The sequence below is a fragment of the Armigeres subalbatus genome, chromosome 3 (assembly GCF_024139115.2).
Source record: "Armigeres subalbatus isolate Guangzhou_Male chromosome 3, GZ_Asu_2, whole genome shotgun sequence".
Classification (NCBI taxonomy): Eukaryota; Metazoa; Arthropoda; class Insecta; order Diptera; family Culicidae; genus Armigeres; species Armigeres subalbatus.
Window position 1 is genome coordinate 139,056,502 of NC_085141.1, and position 25,844 is coordinate 139,082,345.

General features: G+C 38.8%; 2 protein-coding genes across 4 annotated transcripts in view; one reads left to right on the forward strand and one right to left on the reverse strand.

Moving 5' to 3' along the window:
- The window catches only part of LOC134220902 (probable multidrug resistance-associated protein lethal(2)03659), a 55,512-nt gene extending 31,639 nt beyond the window's left edge, over positions 1 to 23,873 (forward strand). For all 3 annotated transcript variants that reach the window (XM_062700059.1, XM_062700060.1, XM_062700061.1), the window contains 9 exons: positions 18,908 to 19,039; positions 19,106 to 19,365; positions 19,516 to 19,892; positions 19,959 to 21,152; positions 21,331 to 21,555; positions 21,609 to 22,248; positions 22,311 to 22,541; positions 22,614 to 23,307; positions 23,372 to 23,873. In XM_062700059.1, the coding sequence (XP_062556043.1) occupies positions 18,908 to 19,039; positions 19,106 to 19,365; positions 19,516 to 19,892; positions 19,959 to 21,152; positions 21,331 to 21,555; positions 21,609 to 22,248; positions 22,311 to 22,541; positions 22,614 to 23,307; positions 23,372 to 23,693 (4,075 nt within the window). In that variant the 3' untranslated portion in view covers positions 23,694 to 23,873. The remainder of the gene's footprint in view (positions 1 to 18,907; positions 19,040 to 19,105; positions 19,366 to 19,515; positions 19,893 to 19,958; positions 21,153 to 21,330; positions 21,556 to 21,608; positions 22,249 to 22,310; positions 22,542 to 22,613; positions 23,308 to 23,371) is intronic.
- LOC134220904 (uncharacterized) lies at positions 23,765 to 25,843 on the reverse strand. The gene is made up of 4 exons (XM_062700063.1): positions 25,579 to 25,843; positions 25,383 to 25,523; positions 24,762 to 24,814; positions 23,765 to 24,699 (listed from the first exon to the last, which is right to left on the reverse strand). The coding sequence occupies exons 1-4, from the start codon at positions 25,722 to 25,724 to the stop codon at positions 23,861 to 23,863; spliced, it is 1,179 nt and encodes a 392-aa protein (XP_062556047.1). The 5' UTR covers positions 25,725 to 25,843; the 3' UTR covers positions 23,765 to 23,860.
- Position 25,844: the final 1 nt, after the last annotated feature.

Here is a 25,844-nt window from a genome sequence, read left to right on the forward strand (position 1 = left end):
CCTCTATACTTATTTCCACCAGTGTAATTTGTATTTCGTACACGGACAGATAAATCAACCCAAACTTTGAATTCAATATATTCAATATATATAGAAAAAATTTACCCAAATTTGGGTAGTTTTCCCTTTCCTTCCCATGATTGCTATCAAAACACCTCACCGAGGTTGCTCAGCCCAATAACCCAAATTTGCGTAAATTCAATATTCTCTATTTTGGGTTGATCAAGGTCCGCTTTGGATAAATTAAACTCAGCTTTGGGTAAATTGTTTACATGGGATTAAAGACAAACTACCTAGTGCCAGAAAAGTCATTTTACTCAAATTTGGGTTATTGGCCCAAACCTCGGTTTTGAGTGCAAACAACCCATTTTTGGGTAGTTTTGGTTTTCAGTGTAGTAATTTTACAGTCTTTCTGTCACTTGTAAATCCGGATAAATAAATAGTTACCGTGGGGCATCGAAATCCGTACACTTGAGCACCTCAGTATATGCAAAAGTCATTGGAAAATAGGAATCGAAAGTAAATAAAACATTTGTCTTCCACACAGGAGCATGGAGGCTTCTACTTTTGAACTGTTTCACATTTACTCATTAAAAACTACGAAAAACATGATAAAATAATGAATTAAATCAACTACTTCTGACTCGATTTTAAATCAAAGGGTCAAAATCCGTACTATTTTTTAACTAAATACCGTGCTGTGCCCTTATTCCAATCAGCGCCTAATTCCGTTCACGCAAGACAAAATAATAAATAATGAAGAATTTTTGTCTAAAAATAACAGAAAAATATCCTTATACTTTTCTATGGTTATGTATGCATGAAATGCAATGGAAGCAGCGTCATTTTTAGTGATTAATAGTAAAAATTTTACACAAAATTTGTTGATCGTCACTACAGGCGCCATTTTGACTGTTTTCATTAAACCACTTGCTAAGAACGTCTGACATAATATTTAGGAATTTTTGTGTGAAAATTCGCCCTGAATTTCAAACACAACAGCATAACAAGACATAACAGGTAACATAATATTGTATTACCAAATCGTTGTCTGTATTTTACGGATATAAAATGCTGAAAAGTGAAAAGTGTGTTGACCGGAATAAGGGTACCTTTCAATATACTCGTTCCTTATTCCGCTCTCTGGGTTTGGAGGTTAAATTCCTAAAATTCCGTTTGTGGGAATATAATTTATGAACAAGAAAAGGGACATCGTACACGAATCCATATAAATGGTGGGCTTTAGAAATTATATCCTGCATGCTACCAGCCCGAAAGGAATTCCGTTATCGATTCTACGCGAAAAGGTTATGGGGCCGTTTTTCGACTCATGCCGGGAAAACTCAGTTTTTTTAGTTGATGGTGTATGACAAATTGTCATGTGGTTGCTGGACAAGAAAGGGTTTCCAAAAATCACGAACAGTTTCAAACAGCACAACCTATTTTATTGTAGCGTTATTGTTCTTAAAGCTTTTTTTGGAAATTTCTTGGCGAGTTTCGAGTCCCAATCAAAACACTGCCGTCTCTGAGCTACAAATAAGATTATGTTTTGCCGAAATCCGAGAATGATTTGTAAAATTTGGGTTATCCGATGTTTTAAAGAACCCTGAAAAAATATTCCAATTGAACAAAACAGCGGTACGAACAATTCCAAACAAACAAACCGAGACATTGTTTTGTAAGGTTCAAAACAAAATTAAAGGCCTAGTATTCAGGCTTTAATCAAAATTACGTTGAGGATGAGATGAAAAACTCCGTTAGGGAATCATATCTGTCCTTTCTGTGGTACTTAATACTACTGGGCAGCTATAGCATCAATGTCGTACAAATCTCGAATGGTAAGTGAAACAAACGAAAAAACAGCCAACTTGGCTAAACTAATTTGCTATCATTGTAATTTAAATTTGGAAGAAAATAACATTTTAAGCTTCTTATTTGCAATAATAATGAATGAAAAGATGAATTTGAGAGAAAAATGATGTCTGACATTAACATCTCCAAGAAATCAATTGTTTTTCGGGTGATTGGAATTAGGAACACGAATGAACGGAATTAGGAACAATGCTTTTTTAGATGATTGCAATTAGGACCACAGAATTGCTCAAGTTTGTTCTGACTATTGGAACCTAAGTCTATTAATGCATCCCAACATATTTTATTTTCAATTGTATATAGAAAATGATACTATGTAGCAAAATTGTGGCTTCAAAATACTAAACGGGTATTTTTTAGAGTTTTAAGACATAGTGCATTGTCTTAGGTGAACGGAATAGGGGCACAGCACGGTATTTAAATTGAAACAGTCTGATTGACTGAACTACCACTGTAAATAGTTCGATACGTACCTTGAGAAGCGATCCCTTCGATTTGTATTCCGCTGATCTTATGTAATTATTCGCAATAAGCATTAAAAACACAGGTACTTTTAGTGCAATTATGCTCTACCCGAAAACAAAATGGCGGCACAAATTCCGCGTTTGGTGGGTGGAGATTTGTTTTGGATTTTTGTTTTAATTTCAAAGCCTTCTTTCCAATTCTATGCCCTAAAAGCTTATTGTCAAGAATCTGAACAGGATAAGATTAATTATTTCTACAATCATTACCTTTAACCCCCTTTAATTTATTTATATCTCATGAGGTGGACGGATTTCGGTGCTGTACGGATTTCGGTCCCGCACGGTACAACTAAAATGAATTAGTTTACCGTGGGAACATAGGGTTTCTTGGATATGACATTTGAAAAGTAGTCTATGTTGACAACTGGTGGTAATGTTATCAACACCAAGTAACAAATCTTGAATAAAAATGTAATTGAATATTTTAGATTGTGATCATATAAGCGAAATCCTGCAAATTTGCTGAAGGTTTTAACGGTGTTTTGGATAATTGTGTATTTCGTTAAATCATACTAATATCTTAGTTCTAAGTTACGGCTGTGATGATAAAGTTATATGAGTCTAATAAATAGTCAGTCTTTTTGTCAATATAGTCTGTTGTTGGAGATCATCATCATAATACGAAAAAAAACTATTTTGAGAATTGTGTATCATTATATGTCGTCGAGCCATTTGAGTTCAACGAATTGCAGCAAAGTCTGGGGAAACAAGTTTGAGTAGGTTTGAAAAGTTCATTTCCCATTATGTCGAACGTTTCACACGATGTCTCTTCGTGCCACACTGTTCAATCCAGGGTTGTGCTGAATCATTATCATACGATGGAATTATCAATTGATAACTTCTCAGGTGGGAAAAGTAGGCGTGTTGTCGTTGGTGATAGCTTTACATTTTTTTTTATTCAATTGATAATAGGGGGAAAGACGGCTTTGGCAGGTTTTGTTCTATTATTGGCAGGGGGTTTTTGTCGACCAAATTTTATGAAATTTGGCCACAATATTCTTTGATATGCAAAGAATGTTTAGGCCAAATTTGAGCCTAGTCAGTCATAAAAAAAACCCCTGCCAATAATAGAACAAAACCTGCCAAAGCCGTCATTCCCCCTAAATATAAAATTATCATCTAACAGTAAACCTTAACAAACCAATTTAATGTCAACAATGAAGTTCAATATGATGTTTGACATTGTGTTTTGATGTTATGTATGAGAAAAAGTTCAGCAAGTACAGTCGACTCTCTACATCTCGATGTTCTATATCTCGATATCTCTCCCTATGTCGATGGTTTCCTTAGTCCCTTCAATCTACATACATTTGGGCTTTCTACATCTCGATAACCTCCCTATCTCTATATCTCGATGGGTTCTGATCATATTTTGTTTAGGATTCACTCTCCTTATGTCGATATGTTCAAATTTTTAGGCTACTAGACCATCTTGGTACAATAACAAACGCATCAGCAACAGGAAACGACATTTGTTTTGTTGTCGTTTTTCATAGCAACGAGCTTTTTTGGATCTAGTACCCATTTCAATTTTCCTTCCATTCCTCGATCTCTCCCTATCTCGATGGTCCCATCAATATCGAGATGTGAAGAGGCGACTGTAACGGTAATTGCTTTAAATGAAGACACAATTATCGAACGATTTTTACACGCTACGGATCAATTGAATTATTTGGATATGTTATCGCGTGAAAATGGTGTTCATCCTCGATTATTTTAAAATTTGATGTTTCCCATCCCTGGTTCAATCCACCCATCCACCCATCTGACTCAGTCGTTTTGTGTACCTCACGTTATTCAGTTCAAATCTATATTATTTGCAAGCCATGTACCCGGGTAGAGGTGAATAACAAACAAATAACATAACAATAGCAAATTTTGCTGTGATATCAGATTTTGTTATTCTTATGTTATTCATAAATAACATAAAATAGTATCCCAACAACAAGTTTTGTTATAATAGTAAAATTTGTCATTCATTTGTTATTGTAAAAAAGAGCAGAACAACAAATGAAGAACACATTTTGCAATCATAGCAAAGTTTGTTATTCATTTATCATTTGCTTTTTCAACATCAATAATAACTGATTTTGATATTTCCTTTTCTTCGAATATTTTGTTATTGGTTTGTTATTATAATAGCAAAATGAGTTATTTATTAGTTATTTGCTAGTGCAATGTCTGTTATTATTTTTGCTATTTTAGCAACTATATCAAACAAACTAATATCATATTTTGCTATTCAGTTATTCATATATTAATAGTACAATTTGATATTATTTTGCTGTTTTCTTCTACCCGGGTAGCGTGTAGCCATGTATGGACTCAGTTGATCTGCTAATTATAAAATAATGCGAACGCAATACAAAGAACAAATAATTGTAGAGAATGCATTTAGTTTAACTTTATTAATTTATATTATACCGAGATTAGGGTGGCTCAAATTAGTATGGGAAAAACTTTTTTCAATTTTTTGATGGGCCGCCCTCTTATTCGGTTCTATTTGATGCCCTGATGCTCTGGACAAAATTTCAGCCAAATCGGTCAACGTTTGGGCGGTGCTAAACTTGTTGGAAGTTTATAAGCAAAAATGTATGCAGAAACATCCAAAAACAGTGATTTGCAGTTGGACGGCACAACTTATGATGAAGAACTATGATACCCATTCAGATCTTGAAGAATTGAATACAGAATGTTATGCAGAAAACCGCGATAAGATTAGAGTTTGCCCGGCTAAGTTATTAGGATTTCTCTGAAGTGGGGTTTGAGCAAATTTCGTTTCTTTTACCTTTGAAAAGAAATAAATTCACCCCTACAACACTCCAGTAAAATGCTAATAACTTTGCGTAATAAACTCTAATCTTCTCGTGGTTTTCAGCATAACATTCTGTATTTAATTCTACAAGAGCTGAATGAGTATAATGGCTCTTGATCGTAAATTGTGCCGTCCAACTGCAAATCACTGTTTTTGGATGTTTCTGCATTCATTTTTCCATATAAACTTCCAACGAGTTTAGCACCGCCCAAACGTAGACCGATTTGGCTGAAATTTTGTCCAGAGCATCAGGGCATCAAATAGAACCGAATGAAATGGCGGCCGATCAAAAAAATTGAAAAAGTGTTTTTTGAGCCACCCTAACCGAGATACTTGACGAACCACCGTCGATCCCATTATCCGTGGACAGGGTTAAAGTGCCCGAAAACTAGAACTACAGTCAAACCTCCATGAGTCGATATTGCAGGGACCATCGACTCAAGGAAATATTTAATTATTTATCATCAGACTAAGGCCGGAGTGGCCTGTGCTGCACATAAAAGACTTCTCCATTCAGCTCGGTTCATGGCTGCACTTCGCCAACCACGCAGTCTGCGGAGGGTCCGCAAGTCGTCCTCCACCTGATCGATCCACCTTGCCCGCTGTGCACCTCGCCTTCTTGTTCCCGTCGGATCGTTGTCGAGAACCATTTTCACCGGATTACTGTCCGACATTCTGGCTACGTGCCCGGCCCACCGCAGTCTTCCGATTTTCGCGGTGTGAACGATGGATGGTTCTCCCAACAGCTGATGCAACTCGTGGTTCATTCGCCTCCTCCACGTACCGTCCGCCATCTGCAACCCACCATAGATGGTACGCAACACTTTCCTTTCGAAAACTCCCAGTGCGCGTTGGTCCTCCACGAGCATCGTCCAGGTCTCGTGTCCGTAGAGAACTACCGGTCTTATAAGCGTTTTGTAGATAGTCAGTTTGGTACGGCGGCGAACTCTATTCGATCGGAGCGTCTTGCGGAGTCCAAAGTACGTACGATTTCCACCCACTATGCGTCTCCGAATTTCTCTGCTGGTATCGTTATCGGCGGTCACCAGTGAGCCCAAGTACACGAATTCTTCAACCAATCAAGGAAATATAGAGTTGTGAAATAGAAAAACCATGGGAATTTATTTCAAGGGACCATCATAGTAACCAAGAAACTATTTTATAATATGGCATGATTTGCTTCCATGAGTCGATATCGAGTCATAGAGCATCGACTCATGAAGGTTTTATTATATCAATAATCTTTCGAACTGAACATCAAGATTGTAAATGAATGCATGATCCTACGAAAAAAAATACGCAAAATTTAGAAAAGAGCTTACACACGAGCGTGTCGGGAATATGAGTCATGTACGGAATTTGAGTCAAAACGGTATACAGAATCAGTTCCGGCTTCTATGATGGCTCCAATCACGGTATCAACCCAATTATGTCCTGCAAGTATAGCATAGCATAGTTACAGTGTACTTCGTAGATTGGACACTAGTGATACTCATGTTTTTTTTTTAATCTTCATTCAGATTGCTATCAGAAATCAAGGTGGGTGTGGTCCTTGATTTCAATCTAGGATAAAAATCACAAAAGCATGATGATTACTACTCCTGGCCACGCCCATCTTCACCATAACTTGGGAGGGAAAGGAAGTGTTGGTGTAGTACTTACTTAACGAGAGGCCCCCGACTCAGCGACACCCTCATAAGTACTACGGAGTTGGATATTAGGGAAGGTATTCGTTGGGTCAGGATTTGTCTGTAGCTGACAATGTGACCGTGGTAGATCTTACACCGTAACACAACCCAATTATGTCCTGCAAGTATAGGTCTTTTACTTGCGCCCCAAATCCAGGCATATAAAATGCTGTAAAGTCTCCAAATTGTCCTGAATTTGGATAATCTGCTGATTTTTTTTATTGTCTTTATTAGGGAGACTTTCAGCCCAAGGCTGGCTTGTCTCCGGAGAGAAAAAATCTGCTGAATTAACCACGCCTTCCATGATATCCTCAGCAGCGGTGTCAAGCCAATTATGCCCTCCAAGTATTTGTTTTTCACTTGTTTTTCAATTCGTAAGTTTTTTTTAACGAATTTATCCTAATTTAACACAGCACTGTGGAGGCCTGAAACTTATTGACTTTTCTTTTTTCGTGGAAAACTATTTTATTGAACGTTGACCTACTTTGTACGACGTTCCCGAAGGTATCCAAAACACGCACTTAAGGTCACTCCTGACGGAATCCAAGATTAAAAGTGCTCGCGTTTTCGGGGGCACACCACTCGATTCAGAGGCGGCGCACAACTGTCATTTTTGTTGATTTAGCTATGCTGCGTCGCAGCATGCGTGAAATAATAAAAATGACAGTTGTGCGTTGCTTCTGTATCGAGTGGTGTGCCCCCGAAAACGCGAGCACTTTTAATCTTGGATTCCGTCAGGAGTGACCTTAAGGTGTTCGGGTCATATTGACCCAGATTAAACATACATTAACATACATACATAAAACATAAAAAAACTCAACAAAAAACATTTTCAAAACAAGTTTTAAATTATCAAATAATCAAGAATAACAACATAATACGTTCTACATGTAGCAGTACTCGTAATAAAAATATGAAAAAAGCTATGATTTCATTTACGGTGCAAATATTTACAAAACAATGATGAATGTTCCCCCGAGTTACGGTAATCCAAATCACTCTAAGCTTTTAAGCTGTGGAATCTTCAATGCTGGTTGTGGTAAAAAAGGCTCTCTCTAAATAAGCTAAAAAGCAATAAAGCTGCCGGGAAGGATGAGATCCCGGTCGAGCTTCTCAAACTTGAAAGTGAGCTGCTGCATCAATCAATCCACGACATTTTTTTGTTCATATATTTATTTGGTTAGGGTGACCATATGAAGTTTTTCTAAAAGAGGACAACTCACCCGAATCGTAGCGAAAAAGGAGGTCATTTGGTTGAAAAAGAAGGACATAAAAAATAATGATAGATTTATAGTTTTTAATATGATTAAGAATATTGTGTTTGTTTAAATTTTGCACACTAAAGTCTATTGGAAGAAGTCTTCGTAAGTCGAGGCAAGTACGACATCAGGTTACTTTATTAACTCCAAATGGAACAATTCCGAGTCTCTTTACAGTCTACATTAAGCACTTTCTAGTTATAAACCACCAGTACCTACCACCTTGAAAATGGGAAGATTTTAGGTTCAACTAATTTTAAAATCAGTAGTGAACAAATGTTGAATTTGAAAAAAAACAAAAATTCTTCGTTTATGATTCTGAGCATTTAGCAAAATATTACTGTCCGAACATTAAGTTCTATTATGTAGGACCGAACACTAGATGCTTAGTTGACAAGACGATATTTTTTTTCTTGAATGCCACTGAGAATCACAATTTAAGGAATGAGAATGATACCGTTAACTGTATGACCACAAAGTTCTCATACAGTTGAAGAAACTCAAAACTGTTCAAATTAATGTTAGATATTTCTTTTCCATTCTATGCATGGCATGGTGGCTACTCTTTGCCTCACATATTCATGAAACATATCGCACGATGCGTTTAAAAGGCAATTCGATGCGCGTTTAGTCGTAAAAATTTTTCTGAAGCATTTGTATTTTTTTTTCTTATTAATTTCCAACAGTTTCGATTCTTCTGATATCTTTGAAACCTGTACTACTGTAACTCATGACTTTCATTTTTGATATTATATTTCAAGGGAGAACAATGATCAATCGTTTTCGTCCTAATATTATAGGACGCACACGATTGACCATTTTTTCTCTCCAGAAAGGCCACATTCAATGGGCGAAAGGTCGAGCAGAATAAAACGTTAACCGGTTAGTGGTTGTAGAGTCTGACACGCACAGAAATATATTGTAGTAACAACAATAATTCAGATTGAATTCAACAATAAATATTGTTAACTCAGGGCTAATAATATTTGTCGTTTGAGTCAATCCATAATATTGTTGTTTCTACAATCAAACCGCTTCATGATTTGAGTCGCATTATTGTAGAATCAACAATATTATTGTTGAAGCAATCATCATTGCAATATAGATTCAATGATATAAACATATCAATTCAACAATATAATATTGTTGAAATAATAATAATTATTTCCTTTTTAATTTTGCTTAATATTTTTCTTCGTTTCAAGGTGAAAATAAATAAAAACAAATGAATGTACTACGGTTTATATTTTATTTTTCAATTACCTTATTATATTCACTTAATACTTATCATTATTATAAAATCTGCTTCCAACCGCAATGCTGAATGAGAGCAAGCTCTGAAAATAAGATATTAGATTGAGAATTAATTATCGTTCGTTGATAAAGCACAAATTTTACCTAAGTTTCCCATATTTCTTGCTCATTTGTTGAAGGTGGAACCAAGCAAACCCTGCTAACAATGAAAGTTTCACCAGTGCTTGCCATACCGTTCTGCGAATTAGAAAACAATATAGTTTTAGACAATATAATTTAATTTTATCATACAAACCTATATATAGATATATTAAAGTCTATAACGTCCCGGAATACTCCAGAAATGAATGGTTCCACCTTCTGAATTAGTTTAAGGAAACAGCAAAATACCTAGTTTCTCAAAATATATTTTTCATTGTTATGATATTTTTACACATAAAAAAGAACACACTGCTTGACATTTAAGCACTTTTGGAACAAAAAGAAATATAGTTGAAATTAAAATAATATTGTTATTTCTATCAGGTTTTTCAGTAGAAACAACAATAAAATCTTTTTGAATCAACAACCAAGCGATTATTGAATTCAACAATATTTATCTTTAGTTTAATCATACACAATTTCGCTGCGTGGAGATAGCCGCAATTCCAACATGAAAACTATTTCTAGTCGTCTTCAATACCATAATAAACCATGAAGGAAAATATTCCAGATTTGAAAGCAGAAACGCAAACGTGTGCAACGTTTTGTTTACAAATTGATTATAAAGCTAGAATTTCGTCAGAAATAATTATTCATGCAACTATTTTCTCAAAATTATCAAAAAGGAGGACATTTTAGGGCAAAAGGGGGACATCTGATTTTTAATCTCACTCCCTCTGGCTCTGGGTTCTTAACCGCTACTGTGCCGGGAGATCTACTGTGGTATTCTGTTGTACATGTACTCTGCAGAGTCCACACATAATCAATTTTTAGATATCCTTAGTTTAGATATCTTTATTGTTGTCGTTGTCACCTTCATCTCATCGTGAGTCCATTGTGTCCGTTTGTCCATGTCGTGTATCCAATGATCGTTGCATTGTTAGGTTGCCATTTATCCGGATAACTTTGGGGAAATGCCTCCGAGAAGAACAAGTTGGCAGTCGTCATCAGGCAGCCGTACGGTGAGGCGCGTATCCCAAAACGCCACCGTATGAGCTGCGAATCCGGCGACTGACGAGGGTTTGGTGGAGGGGCTGGGAATCTAACCCATGACCATTCGCCACCACCACATTCTTCAACAGGTATTTCGTGAGGGTCGATCAACGACGGATCAGATGTTTTGCTTGAGGATGGTCCTTGATAAATTCCGAGTTGAGTATTCGGATTGCAGACGAGGTGTCAACCTCATTTTTGACCTTAGATGAATTGAAGCACGCAGGCCTTTGAATATGTGTTCGAAAATGAACGAACGCTTCGTTTTTAGTCCGCAATTAGCCTGTGCACGCGGGGATGTCGACCACCTGGGTCGACATGAGATGACATTTCCAGGGTGGCCACCGAACCGGGAAAAACGGGAAAAGCGGGAAAAAGACGGGAAATTGAAGTCACCGGGAAAAAAAAGCGGGAAACCGGGAATTTAGGACATGTACAGGGAAAAAATAATTTTCGTCAAGTTACATTCAAAACTCTTCAGATTTATTATTTAATATTTTCTACTCAGTCGCATTCTAACTGAATTATTTGATTTCAGTATATGGAATGTGTGAGGTACAAAAAATAAGTAGACCTTCTTCCTAATCCAGTTTGTATTGCCACTAGCTCATTTTGAAATCAATTTCGAATGACATCTTCTAGTCTTCATAAACATAAAAATGAATTTCTGTCTGTCTGAACCTTATAGACTCGGAAACTACTGAACCGAACGGCGTGAACATTTTATATGCAGAGGTTTTTGGGGCCGGGGAAGGTTCTTAAGATGGTTCGAGACCCCACCTTGCTTGGGAAACGGGGCCCCCATACAAATGAAGCAAAAATTTCTTTCTAACTCGAGAGCTAATCAGAGAATAAATCAAATATAGACGAAACGAAGTTCGTCGGGTCTGCAAGTATATCATAAATATTCAGTTCAATCAAAGTTAATTGCTTATTTTCCGGGCCACCCGACTTTTTTAACCTTTTAACCAACCAAGCTACGAAGGACCTCCTGTTTGGCCATTATAGACATGGACACTACAGAACCGATCGGCGTGAAAATTTGAATACAGGGATTTTTGGGGCCAGGGAAGGTTCTTATGATGGGTTCGAGACACCTACTCGCTCTAAGAGGGGGGCTCCCGTATAAATAAAACGCAAACGTCTGCTTAACTCGAGAATTATTCGAGAAAATGGAACTAAAATTGGCATGTCGAAGTTTTTGAAGACAAGAAATGTTTCTACGATGGTCCCCTCCCGCTCTAGAAGGGGGCTCCCATACTATTGAAACACACATTTCTGCATAATTTTTTAATAAAAAATTCAAGATTTTATTTGAAAGGATAGAACTAGAAATAAGAACGCCAAATTTTAGAAATTTTAAATGTAATATTGATTAAATTACGAATGCCTAGAATTACCCAAAATGTTGATAAATATATTTTTGAAAACAAAATAATGATTTTGATCGGAAATAAAGATTAGGGTCGTCAGATTAAGCTGTGTTCAAATTAGTTCTTGTGTTCTAATTTTGTGCTTTAAAAAAAAAGTAATACCAATAACTATGATGTGGTTATATACTGCTTTACTGTCACTGCTATAGTCTGAATAAGATCAAATAGAGAACTGAACATTGAAAATAGTTCTGCTGTACTATAAGATACTATACGTTTGTACTGTTTTCTGTGGTCATTATGCACTAAGAAATAAGAATAAAACTAAACTGGTATGTAATGTCCATTGGTTCTGTCAGAAACTTACGAAAGTTTTGCAACCAATAAAAGATTAGAAACTTTGTAATAAGGTGCTAATGTGGTATTGTGGTGATTAAATGCCGGTTGATACTACCATTACATGACCACGAAGCGCACAATTTAAGTGTGTCTGTTGATTAGAGCATTTTGCATTACTCTTTGTTGGTAATTATATGTATTTATTTCAAAAGTTCGTTACAAATTATCAGTCGCTTCGATATAAAACTCCGGTTTGGACAAAAAATAAAACACCCAATCAAAGCTTTAAAACTCTTTCCCTGTTTTTTTTAAGGCAAATAAAAACCGGGAAAAATTGACAAAAATTATCGGGAAAAGCGGGAAAAACCGGGAATTTGAAAATCGAATTTCAGTGGCCACCCTGCATTTCAATCATTTACCTGGGTCTTTGTTTGTAAACATTGGCATTTTTCTTATATGATGTTGAAATAAGATTCTAACAAGCATTCGGCTTCAATAAGAATGCATATTGGAATTATTGGAGAAGCGCGAAACTAAATTCTATTGGACTTGTTGAACATTCAATGTAATTTAACTACATTTAATAGGGCTTTGATAATTTATTGATATTTTTAGCATTGAATGTTCCTAGATATATAAGACTGCTTCTGCTTCTTGCAATGGACATATGTACTAACTATATAGAAGCGGCCAAACTTATTCTCATTGAAGTGTTCAAAAAATGGATCCATTCCGTTTAAAAAATCTCATAATCATAAAGGTCTTGTAAGTTTTCATATAGATTCTGATCTTGCGCATCCTCGTAACGGATGACCAAAGTCGAACCAGTTTTAAAACAATTACTTATCTACAATGTTTTGATTGAGCTTGTCTGTATAACTGAATTTTCAAATTAATATTGATCTTAATTTTTTTTTTCAATTTTGGGCTTTTAAATTGTACCTCTTTTTAATCCTTACAAATACGAAGAACAAGACTTCGAAAATGGCCTAACTCTATAGGGAGTAATACTAACTCGTATAGAGACCTCCAATATTCTATCTAGTTAAGACTTACGAGCTATATTATAACGTAGTATAGCTTGATGTCGAGGCTTACACATTCGAATTTTACTGGGAATAACACATATGATGTTCAAGATCCTTTTTACCAAGAAATAAAGCTCGTAGTCAGGATGTGATAACATGGGATGCTTTTTGCAAAGACCAATTATGCACTCAACCTAATTCCGAGCCTAATTCTCTAAAATGTGACTTATCAAGAAAATGGAATGAAGCCTCAGTTTCTACATAATTATTTACAACGCTAATGATTAAACTTGTATATCGTATACATTGAAACTTTCATTGCTTGTATTCATTATTACGTAGGATAGGATCGAGGATAGGATACACTCGATTTAGTTGAAAACCGGAATACGGGACTAGCGAAGTTGGATTTATCTCGCAATCCGTACGTAAAACCTAACTTCGCTAGTGGCGCGCTAGTCTAGTTAGAGCATCATTATCGGTCGCGAGCATTTTAATCACCCGCGCAGCGCTTTCATTTTAGTTTCGTCACTCGTTTCCGTATCGGTCACTATTTTCGGTTCTCAATTTGGTTGCTGTATTCCGTACCAGTGACGTTTGACAGTTGTCAGTTCATCAAATAGCAGCGCTCTTATCGCGCTACCAAATTTGGTCATCTGTCAGTCGCGCAACTGTTATAGCAGCGCGTTTAGTGGCGACCGGTAAAGTGTCAAGTAATGATACTGCGCTGCCAAACGGCTTAAATCCACCACCGGTAATCTTGCCCTTAGGGCCTAATTAGACTAGCGCATTACTAGCGAAGTTAGGCTTAACGTACGGATTGCGAGAAAAATCCAACTTCGATAGTCCTCCATTTCGGTTTTCAACTTGACTAGCGATATTGATTTGAAGAAGTGAAGTTTCCAAATAATTCGGATTAATCTAGGTAAGCATTGATACGGTTTTATTAACGGCTAAAATGTTATAATTTTGAATATCTTCATGGACCAAATCAGAAGGTTTACATATGATATTTGACGTAGAATTGCGTTTTTCGAATCGATAAGAAATGGGAGGGGGGTCATTGTTTCAAATTTGGGACCGTCAGGAAAAAAGGTCAGGAAGTAAGAGCCAATAACTCAGCCGTTTTTTTATGCATTCTGGAGCTTTTGGTATGATTCGATCAGTTAACTCCTTAGGATTTTAAACAATTATTGTAAACAATTGTTTCAATGCATTTAACTATTGAAAATCCAATTTTGACAGGTAGTGTTCAAATTTCACTTCAAAATAAAATGCCTTCTATTCGACTATCTCATCAGCAATGAACATGCACAAAATAATTGAATTTCACATCCACTATCGAACGATAAGTAGTTCTACGTTCAATTTGCGGTCGTGTATTTAATACAACATTCTACTTTTTTGGAATGACAACATATGATTAACAGCCAATTTCTTCATATCCGCATAACTCTTTATGCAGTGTTTACCCATAAGCTTAAACCTAGTTTGCGCTGTAAGCAGAGTTGAAGAAGTTGACCCCAAATGATAATCGACCTCATAAATGACACAGACATTATCCATCGCAAGAATTTAATAACTCCGAGCAATAAATATGTTTATCCCTTTTAATATAAAAGGATTGACTCAAAAATAATTATCGAAGACTAACTACCACAGCTTTCAAAACTATTATTTGCACTGGTTTCCTCAGCAGTGTTCCATTCATGTTTTTCAAATTTTCAATTAAATTAAATTATTATGTTGCGGCCAAGAAAAGCGCCGTAATTGCAAATTGGATTGATCCGTAGAAAAAATGACGCATTTTAATGACTGCTGATTTTACTCTAAAACGATTTTACAATGTTTAACAATTCCAACAGAATTTATTTACGCGCTTTTCCAATGATTCCAATATGCATTCTTATTGAAGCCAAACACCTGTAAGAATCTTATTTCAACATCATATAAGAATAATGCCAATGTTTACAAACAAAGACCCAGGTAAATGATAGAAATGTCATCTCATGTCGACCCGGGTGGTCGACATCCCTGCGTGCACAGGCTAATGAGGAAAAGGCAAATACAAAGTATTCATTTTATACATTGAAAGTGGGATGTTTTGCTGGAGTAGTGCCGAGGAAACATCGTTCAGTAGGGCAGCTTGAGATGGGAATGCTTCCTTCGTTCATCGGCAGTCTATCAACAAAGTTAGTACGCTTTTTATAACGAAGTTGGATTTTTCTCCTGATATAGGCAACTTACCCAACTTCGGAAGTAGTGCGATGGATTCGCCTACTACAACTACTACTACATCCATTAGTTTGACAGATAAAACTTCGGAAGAAAGTTCGGTTCGGAAGACCCGACTTCCGAATTCTAAGTTGGTGCTACGCCGACAATATTTTAGATGAGAGTGACTGTAAAAAAAACAATTGAGCGAGGAAGAGAGAACCTGTACACGCAAAAATGTTGCGGTCGAAACTACCATTCCGAGGGTTAATTTAAGAATACGCACCGACGATTTTCAGCAGACAACAAACCCGTTTGATTTTACCATGCGCGCAGTAAAAATCAACTGTGGTCCTGGTGGAATGTTGTTGCATGCTGAGACGAGACCTGCAAAGAGGAAAAAATGTAACTTCAGCTGCTGCCAGTCAACTGCTGTCACGAACTGTCAGGTGCAACCAGCAGCTTTTTGAGTGAAAGTATTGGTATCCCAAATAAAATATTCCACATCATTTTTGTTTTACCAAGACTTTTTTACTTTAACGGGTATTCCAAACCTTCCGTTTAGCTTGTTAATAATTAGTAATAAACCTGTGTTTTGTTCCCGGTATAAAAATCCTTATGAAAATGAATTAACTATTTCGTAAATTGGATACACTTTTATTGTGCTCAGAAGGGTCCACCTGGGGCTTAGGTGAAACAGTCAAGTAAACAGTTGAAACTCGATGGTCAACTGTGATGAAAAGAAGAACAAGTGTCAAAACAAGAGAAAAGAAGCAGCGTCTTTGCAGGTCTCGTCTCAGGTTGCATGAACTGAATCAGTGGTGAATTTGTCCGAATGCGTGGTTAATTTAACTGAAAATTTGTGGTTGTTTTAAAAACATGGCGTAGTCTACAAAATAGTAACCGTTACCATGGAATTTTTTTCTGTGTATGGACTTAACCACGAGCGTCTTCTTTTTCCATGATTCTTCTTCTTTTCGCTCGAAAAAATGACATCCGCTGCGGGCCGATGAACATTTGAGTGAATTCGGAGCTTTTAGTTCACCGGATGTTCACGTTGATGTTCATTTTTTGTAAACTTTGCCCTCAGATGAGGTTTTCTTCTTACTAAAAATCGACGCGTGACGTCATCGTGGTTTAGTCCATTACATGCCTCTCTTTCACACATTCATTCCAACAGAAATGCACAACTCAGTATGAACTATGAGTGAGGCAAGAGAGTTAAATATTCTCGGCAGCAGAGTGTGCTTGATTTTGCTCTCCAACTGTTTTGTATTACAGTGCCAGCATTTTTCACTAAGCTTCAGTGCTTCATTCATCTAAGCCCTGAAGGCCTGAAGCAAGGGGGATGCACATTCGAATTCATTGTTCAACATTGCACTCGAGGGGGGATTAAGAGATCTGGCGTACAGAGGAATGGCACTACAGTGTTGACCCGATTTTGTCACTCCCCGATTTTGTCACCCCCGATTTTATCACGTTTTCGACCCGATTTTATCACGTTTTCGACTCGATTTTGTCACCCCAAAAAATTTTGTCATTCTTTTTATTTTCGTAAATAATACCACAAACAACATTGATTTTCATGAAATAACTTTCACCGCCTGTAGTTTATTACGAACGACTTCTGAGTACCTGGGAAATATTCTGTAAGCAATTTCGACAAGAAATAACAGGTACCGTTCACGAATTTGGTCTTTCCATGATTCCTATTTGTGGAATGAATTAAAAAATTGGAAATATTTTTTTTCCAATTTTGTCACATACCTACCCTGTTTTATCACCCCGAAATTCACCAGGGGGGTGATAAAATCGGGATATTACTGTATCATCACATGGTCGCATATGATATGACGACATCGACCTCACTCACAAAAGCCTCACAATCGATCGCAAGGTGGAGGCTTTTGTCTCACTGAAGACATCAGTAGGCTGGTCGCATAATGCGAATGACAGAAAAATATTCACTAGAAAAGCGGATAGAGGTCAGCGAATTCGTGGTAGGCCACGTAGGCGTGCCGGCAGCACGCGTTGGAATCGGACGTTCGGGTTCAGTTTCCTCGCCCAAGGCCGATGATCATGGAGCAATACGTCAGGCATGGACTTAACCACGAGCGTCTTCTTTGTTCACGATTCTTCTTCTTTTCGCTCGAAAAAATGACATCCGCTGCGGGCCGATGAACATTTGAGTGAATTCGGAGCTTTTAGTTCACCGGATGTTCACGTTGATGTTCATTTTTTGTAAATTTTGCCCTCAGATGAGGTTTTCTTCTTACTGAAAATCGACGCGTGACGTCATCGTGGTTTAGTTCATAGATGTATCGATGCTCAACCAAAAGATCAGACCAGATCAGATCATGAGACTAAGAGGAATTCGAAAATTCAGAAAAATTTGCTATGGAATTATATAGGGAAAGGAAAATTCAAAGAAAAAATATTTTAAAAAAATATTCCGGAAAAAAATGCAAAAAAAATCTAGGAAAAATTTGAAAAAAAAACCTCAATTTTTTTTCCCGGGAAAAAATCATTAAATTTTCTCGAAAAGTCCAGAAAAAAACATTAAATCATGATTGTTTTTCGAGGAATAAAAAAAAGCCATGCTGATTGCCACCGCAGGCTAAAATGGCTAACGCGTGACGCCGAAAACTAGTCATGTTGCTGGTTTTAAAAAATGAATGTTTTGTGAAAATCTGAAATGTTTTGTCTTGATTTTTTTGGTGTAAAATCAATTCATGCTGGATTGCTTAAAGTATTTTATTGGTTCTCAGGACTTATGCTGATCTGAACCATTTGATTTGAAGCATAGTTAGTCAACTTTTTTTTACTTTTACTCTAAAACACATCGTAGTCCATAGAAAAAAAAAACTGCTGGTTCTTATCAACTTTTATACACACTTCCTAGCGGAAAACTAACCCGTAAACTAATTCCAAAGAACACAATCCAACAGCCGAAAACTAATTAAAAGTTAAACTAATCATCGTACAATGTTTTGCCTTCCCGGCCAAATCAGGCTTTACGAAACAAATTTCCAGAACCAAAGAGTGACTGTGGTGTATTTTTCCATGTCATCAAATGCGCCAAGAGAAAGATTTTATGGGGTGGGACTATTATTGGACAACATTTTTTCCCATGTTTGAGATTAGCATGTGAAATATTTTATTTCTAAAATAATTTGAATGCAATCATGCGCTTCAGTGAGAATCGAACCCACGACATTTTTCTCTCCCAACAATAGACAGATCCAGTTCACTGTTGCAGTAAAACGCTATGAAAGCACTTTTGGGTTCCAAAACTAGTTAGTGTCTAAATATTTCAAAACAACCCTAAATGTTGTTCTATTTTACAGACAATGGCAAAAAGAAATTCTCCTGTCCAGAAAGAAAAACCGCCCGCCACGACTTCGTGATGCTCTCTTCCGAACGTTTTACAAGCAGTGCTTGTTCGATGGCTTCCTCGTATTTCTCTTCGTATTAATCAAGTAAGATTTATTACCTCATTCACTTTGGAATGCCTATCTAATGTTCCGACTAACTCCAAATTCCAGATCAATTCTACCATTAGTATTGGCGCAACTCCTCATCCAGTTCCAAACGCCCATGAATATCACCCATATGGCGGTACAGGACAGTAGCGTAGCTACAACACTCAGTCCAGTGCCCGACGTTTTCATCACAACCACGGCGCATTTTCTGCAGGATCTCGATTCCAACCAGTCCTATGTGGATCGCGTTCGCCGTAGCATTGCCGACGGAAAGCAGTCAGCCGGCCAGAACCATCTCAAAACTGGCGACTATCGTGACGATGGTAGGAAAACAATGTACTTTTATGTAACTTTATTACATATGAATCGAACGCTGATAACAGTCGCGTGAAATGTATAGGAAGGGATTGATTTATTTATTTATAAATTGATAAGCGGGCAGTTTTTTCTTACATGCTTCTTTGCTTCTGTAGATTACAGCGTGAGTCGCGATGAGGGATACGATGACCTCGACGAGGAGGAGGGGCCCACCAAGGAGCGCAAGCTGTCTAGCGCGGCTGACTTCTTCGAGTACGCCTGGAATGACGCACAGTGGTTGGCGGGATTGTTGGTGTTTTTGACATTGCTTGGATGCTTCTGTAATCATCATTCGGACTTGAGGCAACGACTTGTCGGAGCACGTATGAGAATTGCCTGCTGCTCGGCAATCTACCGCAAGACCTTGCGCATGTCGAAGAAGGCAGCCGGACAAACACCAGCCGGCTATCTGATCAATTTGTTGTCTAACGACGTCAGCCGATTGGACTATGGATTTATATTTCTGCATTATGTCTGGGTGCTGCCGTTCCAGGTCAGTGCGGAATCAAAGAGTTGAATGTTCAAGTGCAATAAACAATAACGATTATTTGTCTTCCAGGCGGTTTTTACGTGCTACCTCATTTGGAGACAAGTTCGATGGGCGGCAGTGGTTGGGGTCGTTGGCCTGTTATTGAAAACGATTCCGGTTCAAACGGGACTTGGACGGTTACAGTCCGTACTTCGGATGCGAGTTGCTAAGCGTACAGATCAGCGAGTGGGTATAATGAATGAACTGATCCAAGGTATCCAGGTGATCAAAATGTACGCTTGGGAGAAACCATTCCACACGGTTGTTTCGTTGGCTCGTAAAAAGGAAGTCAGGCAAATTCGATGGGCGTCTTACATTCGAGGAATCTATCTAAGTACGATGATGTTCACGGAAAGATCTACTCTCTTCATAGCGATCGCAGCTTGCTACTTTGAGGGTCGATCAATTACCGCCGATATCGTATTTCCAATGGCGCAGTTCTTCAACACCCTGCAATTAACGGCAGCCATTTTTTATCCATTGGCGGTTTCGCTTGGTGCTGAAGCGTTAGTGTCAATTGACCGAATTCAAGAGTTTCTCGGAATGGAGGAACAGGACAAACGAATGATAGGATTGCAGAAAAATGACGAGCTCCAGAAAGTAAGCCCCGTTGCCGCTGTGGAGCTTAATAACGTCTCCGCTAGTTGGGATAGCGATAAAGACAAAACGCTGAAAGATTTGAATCTCACAGCCAAAACAGGAAAACTGCTTGCTGTTGTAGGACCTGTTGGTGCTGGTAAAAGCTCTCTACTTCAATTGATTTTGGGCGAGCTGCCCATACTAAGCGGAACGGCACACATCAACGGAGAAGTCTCGTACGGAAGTCAGGAGCCTTGGCTATTTACGGGAACCGTTCGGAACAATATTTTATTTGGTCTGGAGTATGATCGCAAGCGATATCAAGAGGTGGTAAAACATTGTGCCTTAGCGACGGATTTCGAACAGCTTCCGGATGGCGACAAGACGGTCGTAGGCGAACGAGGTTCATCGCTTTCCGGAGGACAGCGTGCTCGAGTTAATTTGGCACGTGCTGTGTACAAGAATGCCAACACCTACCTATTGGATGATCCGCTCAGCGCCGTTGATACCCACGTGGGACGGCATCTGTTCGACGAAGTTATGGGTCCCAAAAGTTATTTGGCGAAACAGCAAGCGACCAGGATCTTGGTGACGCATCAGGTTCATTTTTTGAAGGACGCCGATTGGATCGTGATAATTGATAATGTAAGTTCGGCTTCCTATTTGACTTGTCATGAGATGAGTTCGTACTATCCGATTTAATCCATTCACTGGATAGTAATTTTAACAGATACGTAAAATTCTCAAAAAAAAATCTATATTTGAAAATTAAAAAACCAAAAGAAAATCCGATCTAAGTTGAACGCAAATTATTTTGTTTCAGGGGAAAATATTGATGCAAGGAACATATCAGGAGTTATCAAACAGTGACCTGGACTTTGGTAAACTGTTAGGATCATCTGAGAGAAATGAAGATAACCTGGACGTAGAAGAGCTGGAAGAAGTGGTGGACGAAGATATTCCATTCATTGACGGAGCAAACGCCGAGAGTCACAAATTGCTCAAGAGTTCGTCTTCCGTAGGGGCACGTGGCTCGATGTCGTGCGCTGTAAGTGCAAATTACTTGTTACAAGAGTATCAATGTAGAAGTTTTTATTTCAGTCCAGCATTGCTGAGGACCTCGGTCGAACTGTCGGTGAAGATCAAGCAGACGGCACACTGGCTCTGAGGGTGTGGTCTACGTACTTTCGCGCCGGAGGGAATGTGGTCCTACTTTTGTTCACCGCATTTATGCTCGTTTTCTCACAAATGGTGGTCAGCGGGTCTGACTATTTTGTAACATTTTGGACGCGCCAAGAGGAACTTCGTATTCGTGACCTTCCGGTTCCTTACACCACCGAAGATCTGCTGATATCCTACGGAATAATCATAATCGGAGTGGTGACTTTTACCATCTTCCGAGGATATCTGTTCTTCAACATCTGCATGAAGGCATCCCGGACGCTGCACGATCGCATGTTTGCAAAAATACTTGCAGCTCCGATGAGATTTTTCGATACCAATCCATCGGGACGGATTTTGAACCGCTTCTCCAAAGATATGGGTGCCATTGATGAGCTGCTACCGAAGGCGATTATGGATGCAGTGCAAGTCCTTTTGGTAATGTTCGGAATCCTGGTGGTGATTGCCATGATGAACCCCATATTATTGTTGGCACTTTTCGGTGCAGTCGTTTTATTTGCGATTGTCCTGAAATTGTACTTACGACCTACGCAAGATCTCAAGCGATTGGAAGGAATCAGTAAGCTCGAAAATGGAATACGTTTAGGGTGATTTAAAAAAAATCTATTTTCTACATTACAGCGAGGAGCCCCGTTTTTTCGCACCTGGCGGCCACTCTGACGGGTTTGTCAACAATTCGAGCAAACGCTGCTCAGCAAAAAATCACCGAAGAATTCGACGCACTGCAGAATGTGCACTCTGCCGTCTGGCAACTGACAATGTGCAGCAACGCTGCGTTGGGATTGTGGTTAGACTGCATCAGTACGGCCTTTGTTGCTTGCGTTACGTTCAGTTTTATTGTGATGAACGGAGGTAACATACTTCGAATGTTGAAACTATTTCGCAGGTCTAGGCATTAATATCTAAAATATTACCCATTTCTAGAAACGTTCAGCGCCAACGTCGGTTTGGCCATCTCCCAGGCAATGATTCTTACCGGAATGGTTCAGTACGGCATTCGACAGACGGCGGAGTCAATCCAACAAATGACTTCGGTAGAACGTGTTATTCAATACACTGAGCTTAAATCGGAGAACGACCCACCGAAAGTTCCACCAAGTGATTGGCCGTGGCGTGGCCAGATCGAGTTCCGTGATATGTCACTTCGATACGACGCAAACAGTACTCCCGTGTTGAAGCACCTGGATCTGCTGATTGCCCCCGGGTGGAAGGTTGGAATTGTCGGACGGACCGGTGCCGGAAAGTCGTCGTTGATCGGTGCATTATTCCGACTGGCGCCGATAGAAGGAAGAATACTGATCGATGGTATTGATACGGGAGTAGTATCGTTGGAGTCTCTGCGTTCCAAGATATCTATTATACCGCAGGACCCAGTGCTGTTCAGCGCAACCATCCGTTATAATCTCGATCCATTCAGTCTGTACGATGACGATAGTTTGTGGACAGCAATCAATGAGGTAGAACTGAAATCTGCTATTAGTGGCTTGGACTACATGGTTACGGAAAGCGGTACAAACTTCAGTGTAGGTCAACGACAGTTGATCTGCTTAGCGAGAGCTATTTTGAGGAATAACAAAGTCTTGGTGTTGGACGAAGCCACCGCCAATGTCGATCCTCAGTAAGTCCTACGATGAAAGTTCAATGTCGATCAAATACTCAATGCTCATCCCTTTATTTTACAGAACCGATGCTCTCATTCAAAAGACAATCAGAGAGAAGTTCAAACAGTGCACGGTTCTGACCGTGGCACATAGACTGCACACCGTCATGGATTCGGACCGGATGCTTGTGATGGATGCAGGGGAGGCGCGCGAGTTCGACGTTCCTCACATACTACTTCAGCAAGAGGGAGGCATACTGAGGGACATGGTAGATGCTACCGGCCCGTCCGAGTCTGAATCTCTCAAACGTATTGCAGCAGAAACTTACGCCTCAATGGACCCTAGTCGGCATCTACTGAACGGCTTACCCAATCCTTGGCGTTTTAGCAAGGAAAATCAGTAGTTACGTATTGCTTACAAAAGATTTCTATATTTTTCAATTTTTTTACTCAATAAGCTTAAAATCAAACCAAATTTCATATAGGAAGGCAATACAAGTTTTAATAGCCAGTAAGATTCATATTTACATTGTTCGAATGTAACGATACCTCATTGAGCAATAAACAAGTATTATGGCTCTCCATTTTCTTCAGCTGTTTTCTCTTTTTTTCCGCCGCCAAAACATCCTTTGCTAGAAGCTTTTCGCGCCATCTTCAAGTCGTCCTTGGTAGTTTGTGTTCCACGAATCTTTTTCTTGAACCGTGGTGGGAATGTGATGCTCTCCCAAGAAGATTGTTCTGGAATCCGCAGAGCCCTGCGTCGTCGTATTGCATGATCGCGAGCCTGTTTCAAATGCTCCACGCAGTTATGCGGCGTTGGTTGTCTCCATATCGGTTCCGGTTTCTTGACGCAGCAGGGGCAACAGCACGCTAAACAACGTCGCCTGGCTCTACGTCGCCTGATGCGTGCTTGAGCAGCCTTTTGCTGTTGAATCCGTTCCTTCTGCTCTTGTTTGATTCGCTTCTCCCGTTGCTTGATCATCTTTTCACGTTGCTTCTTGTACTGCTCCTCGCGTGTGGGTTTCTTCCCACAGCATGTGTTACCTTGCTTACTTTTTGGTCTTCGTTCTTTTTTGGCTCTCGCTTGCTCCAGCGCTTCCATATCTCGCTTTCTCAAGCGTACCATCGGCGCTTCTCGCTTCGGCTCCTTTTTACTACAACAACTGCACAATCCTCCTCGTTTTTTCGCCCGTCTCGGTTTGGATTTCGGTCTCACTGGCAAGGGGACACATTCTCCGTGCGGGTCACTTCTGTTGCAGGCACATGTGTCCAGTTTGGCACGTGGTCCTGCGCCGCCGAAGTCTTTGCACCGTGTATCGACAGCCACATGGCGACAACCAGGACAGAAACGAACCTCTTTCGCTAGTCGTGGGGCCGCTGCCTTGCAGCCGTAGCTACTTCCCAAGGGTTCTATATAATTGTTTAAACATTGTATAATAGAATAAGCTGAAAACAAATTCATCGTAGCATACTTGTTATAGGTTTCTTTTTCTTATCGGACTTCTTGTCTTCCTTTATAGCAGGGCTGAAAGAAGGATCCAAATTATATTTTACGTATTTGACTGTCATGACAAAATCGACCTCAAAGTGATTTAATCAAGTAAGCAGACAAAAAACTCGAGAATAGTTCATTGACCACTCGTTTACCAGCCATTTCATATTATCATGTGCATCAACCTTACTTCATACCTTGGTTGCGTCGATCGGAATAAGTTGGACTTATATGAATAGGTTGAATTAGACTTGGATCAAATTTCATCTAAGTTTGAGTTGAATCTACGTTTGAAAAAGATTGAGTCTAGCCTTGGAGAGGTTTTGAATATTAATTTTATCGGATAACGATTTAATTTAGGTCAGCAAAATTGGATCGGTTTTCAATTTAATTTGTATGGAATTTGGATTAAATTTGTTTCGAATCAATTAGATTTGGGTCAATTTTCAAGAATTCGTTCATAAACAATTATTTGGATTCAATTATATGATTAAATATGATTTTCGATTGGAAAACTGGTAAATGAAAGAATGAACCGTTCTGTGCAAGTTATCTAATCTGAGCTAACCAAACGTCACGGAATGAAGAATCTAATACCCACAGTTTCTCGTTTATGTACTGCCGGAACACTTTGAAATATGGCCCTGGTTGGAAGCATTGATCGCGAGGTACTGCCACGAATGCCGAATCCTCGTGAATTTCTTGAATCGATCGAAGAATTTCACCAAACAGGGTGTAGACACTGAAATTTGTCGAAATTTAGTGTAAACAACGTACACAAAAAATATAAATCTTACACGTAGCCATTGTAGTAATGAAGTCGATTTATCCGTTCCACCACCTTATTCTCTTCTAGCTTCTGGCGATCGACCATAACCTTATGTGGTGGTTTGAACGGTTGACCGTTGGTGAAAAAGTAGACAGCAAATTTTGATTTTACCATTTTCCGAAAGAATTTAGACGGGGGTTACCGAAACAGAGCAACAATTTTGACGTTTACATAAAGTCGGATTCCTTGGATGGCTCACTAGGATTTCTTTTAGTCACTATTTTAATCAAATAC

Excerpts from the sequence above, each read along its gene's own strand:
- LOC134220904 (XM_062700063.1), bottom strand. The coding sequence starts at position 25,724 with ATGGTAAAATCAAAATTTGCTGTCTACTTTTTCACCAACGGTCAACCG. Across the intron at positions 24,815-25,382 it reads CAGTACATAAACGAGAAACT|CCCTGCTATAAAGGAAGACA; the intron begins GTGGGTATTAGA and ends TCCTTCTTTCAG. Across the intron at positions 24,700-24,761 it reads GAAAAAGAAACCTATAACAA|AACCCTTGGGAAGTAGCTAC; the intron begins GTATGCTACGAT and ends ACAATTATATAG.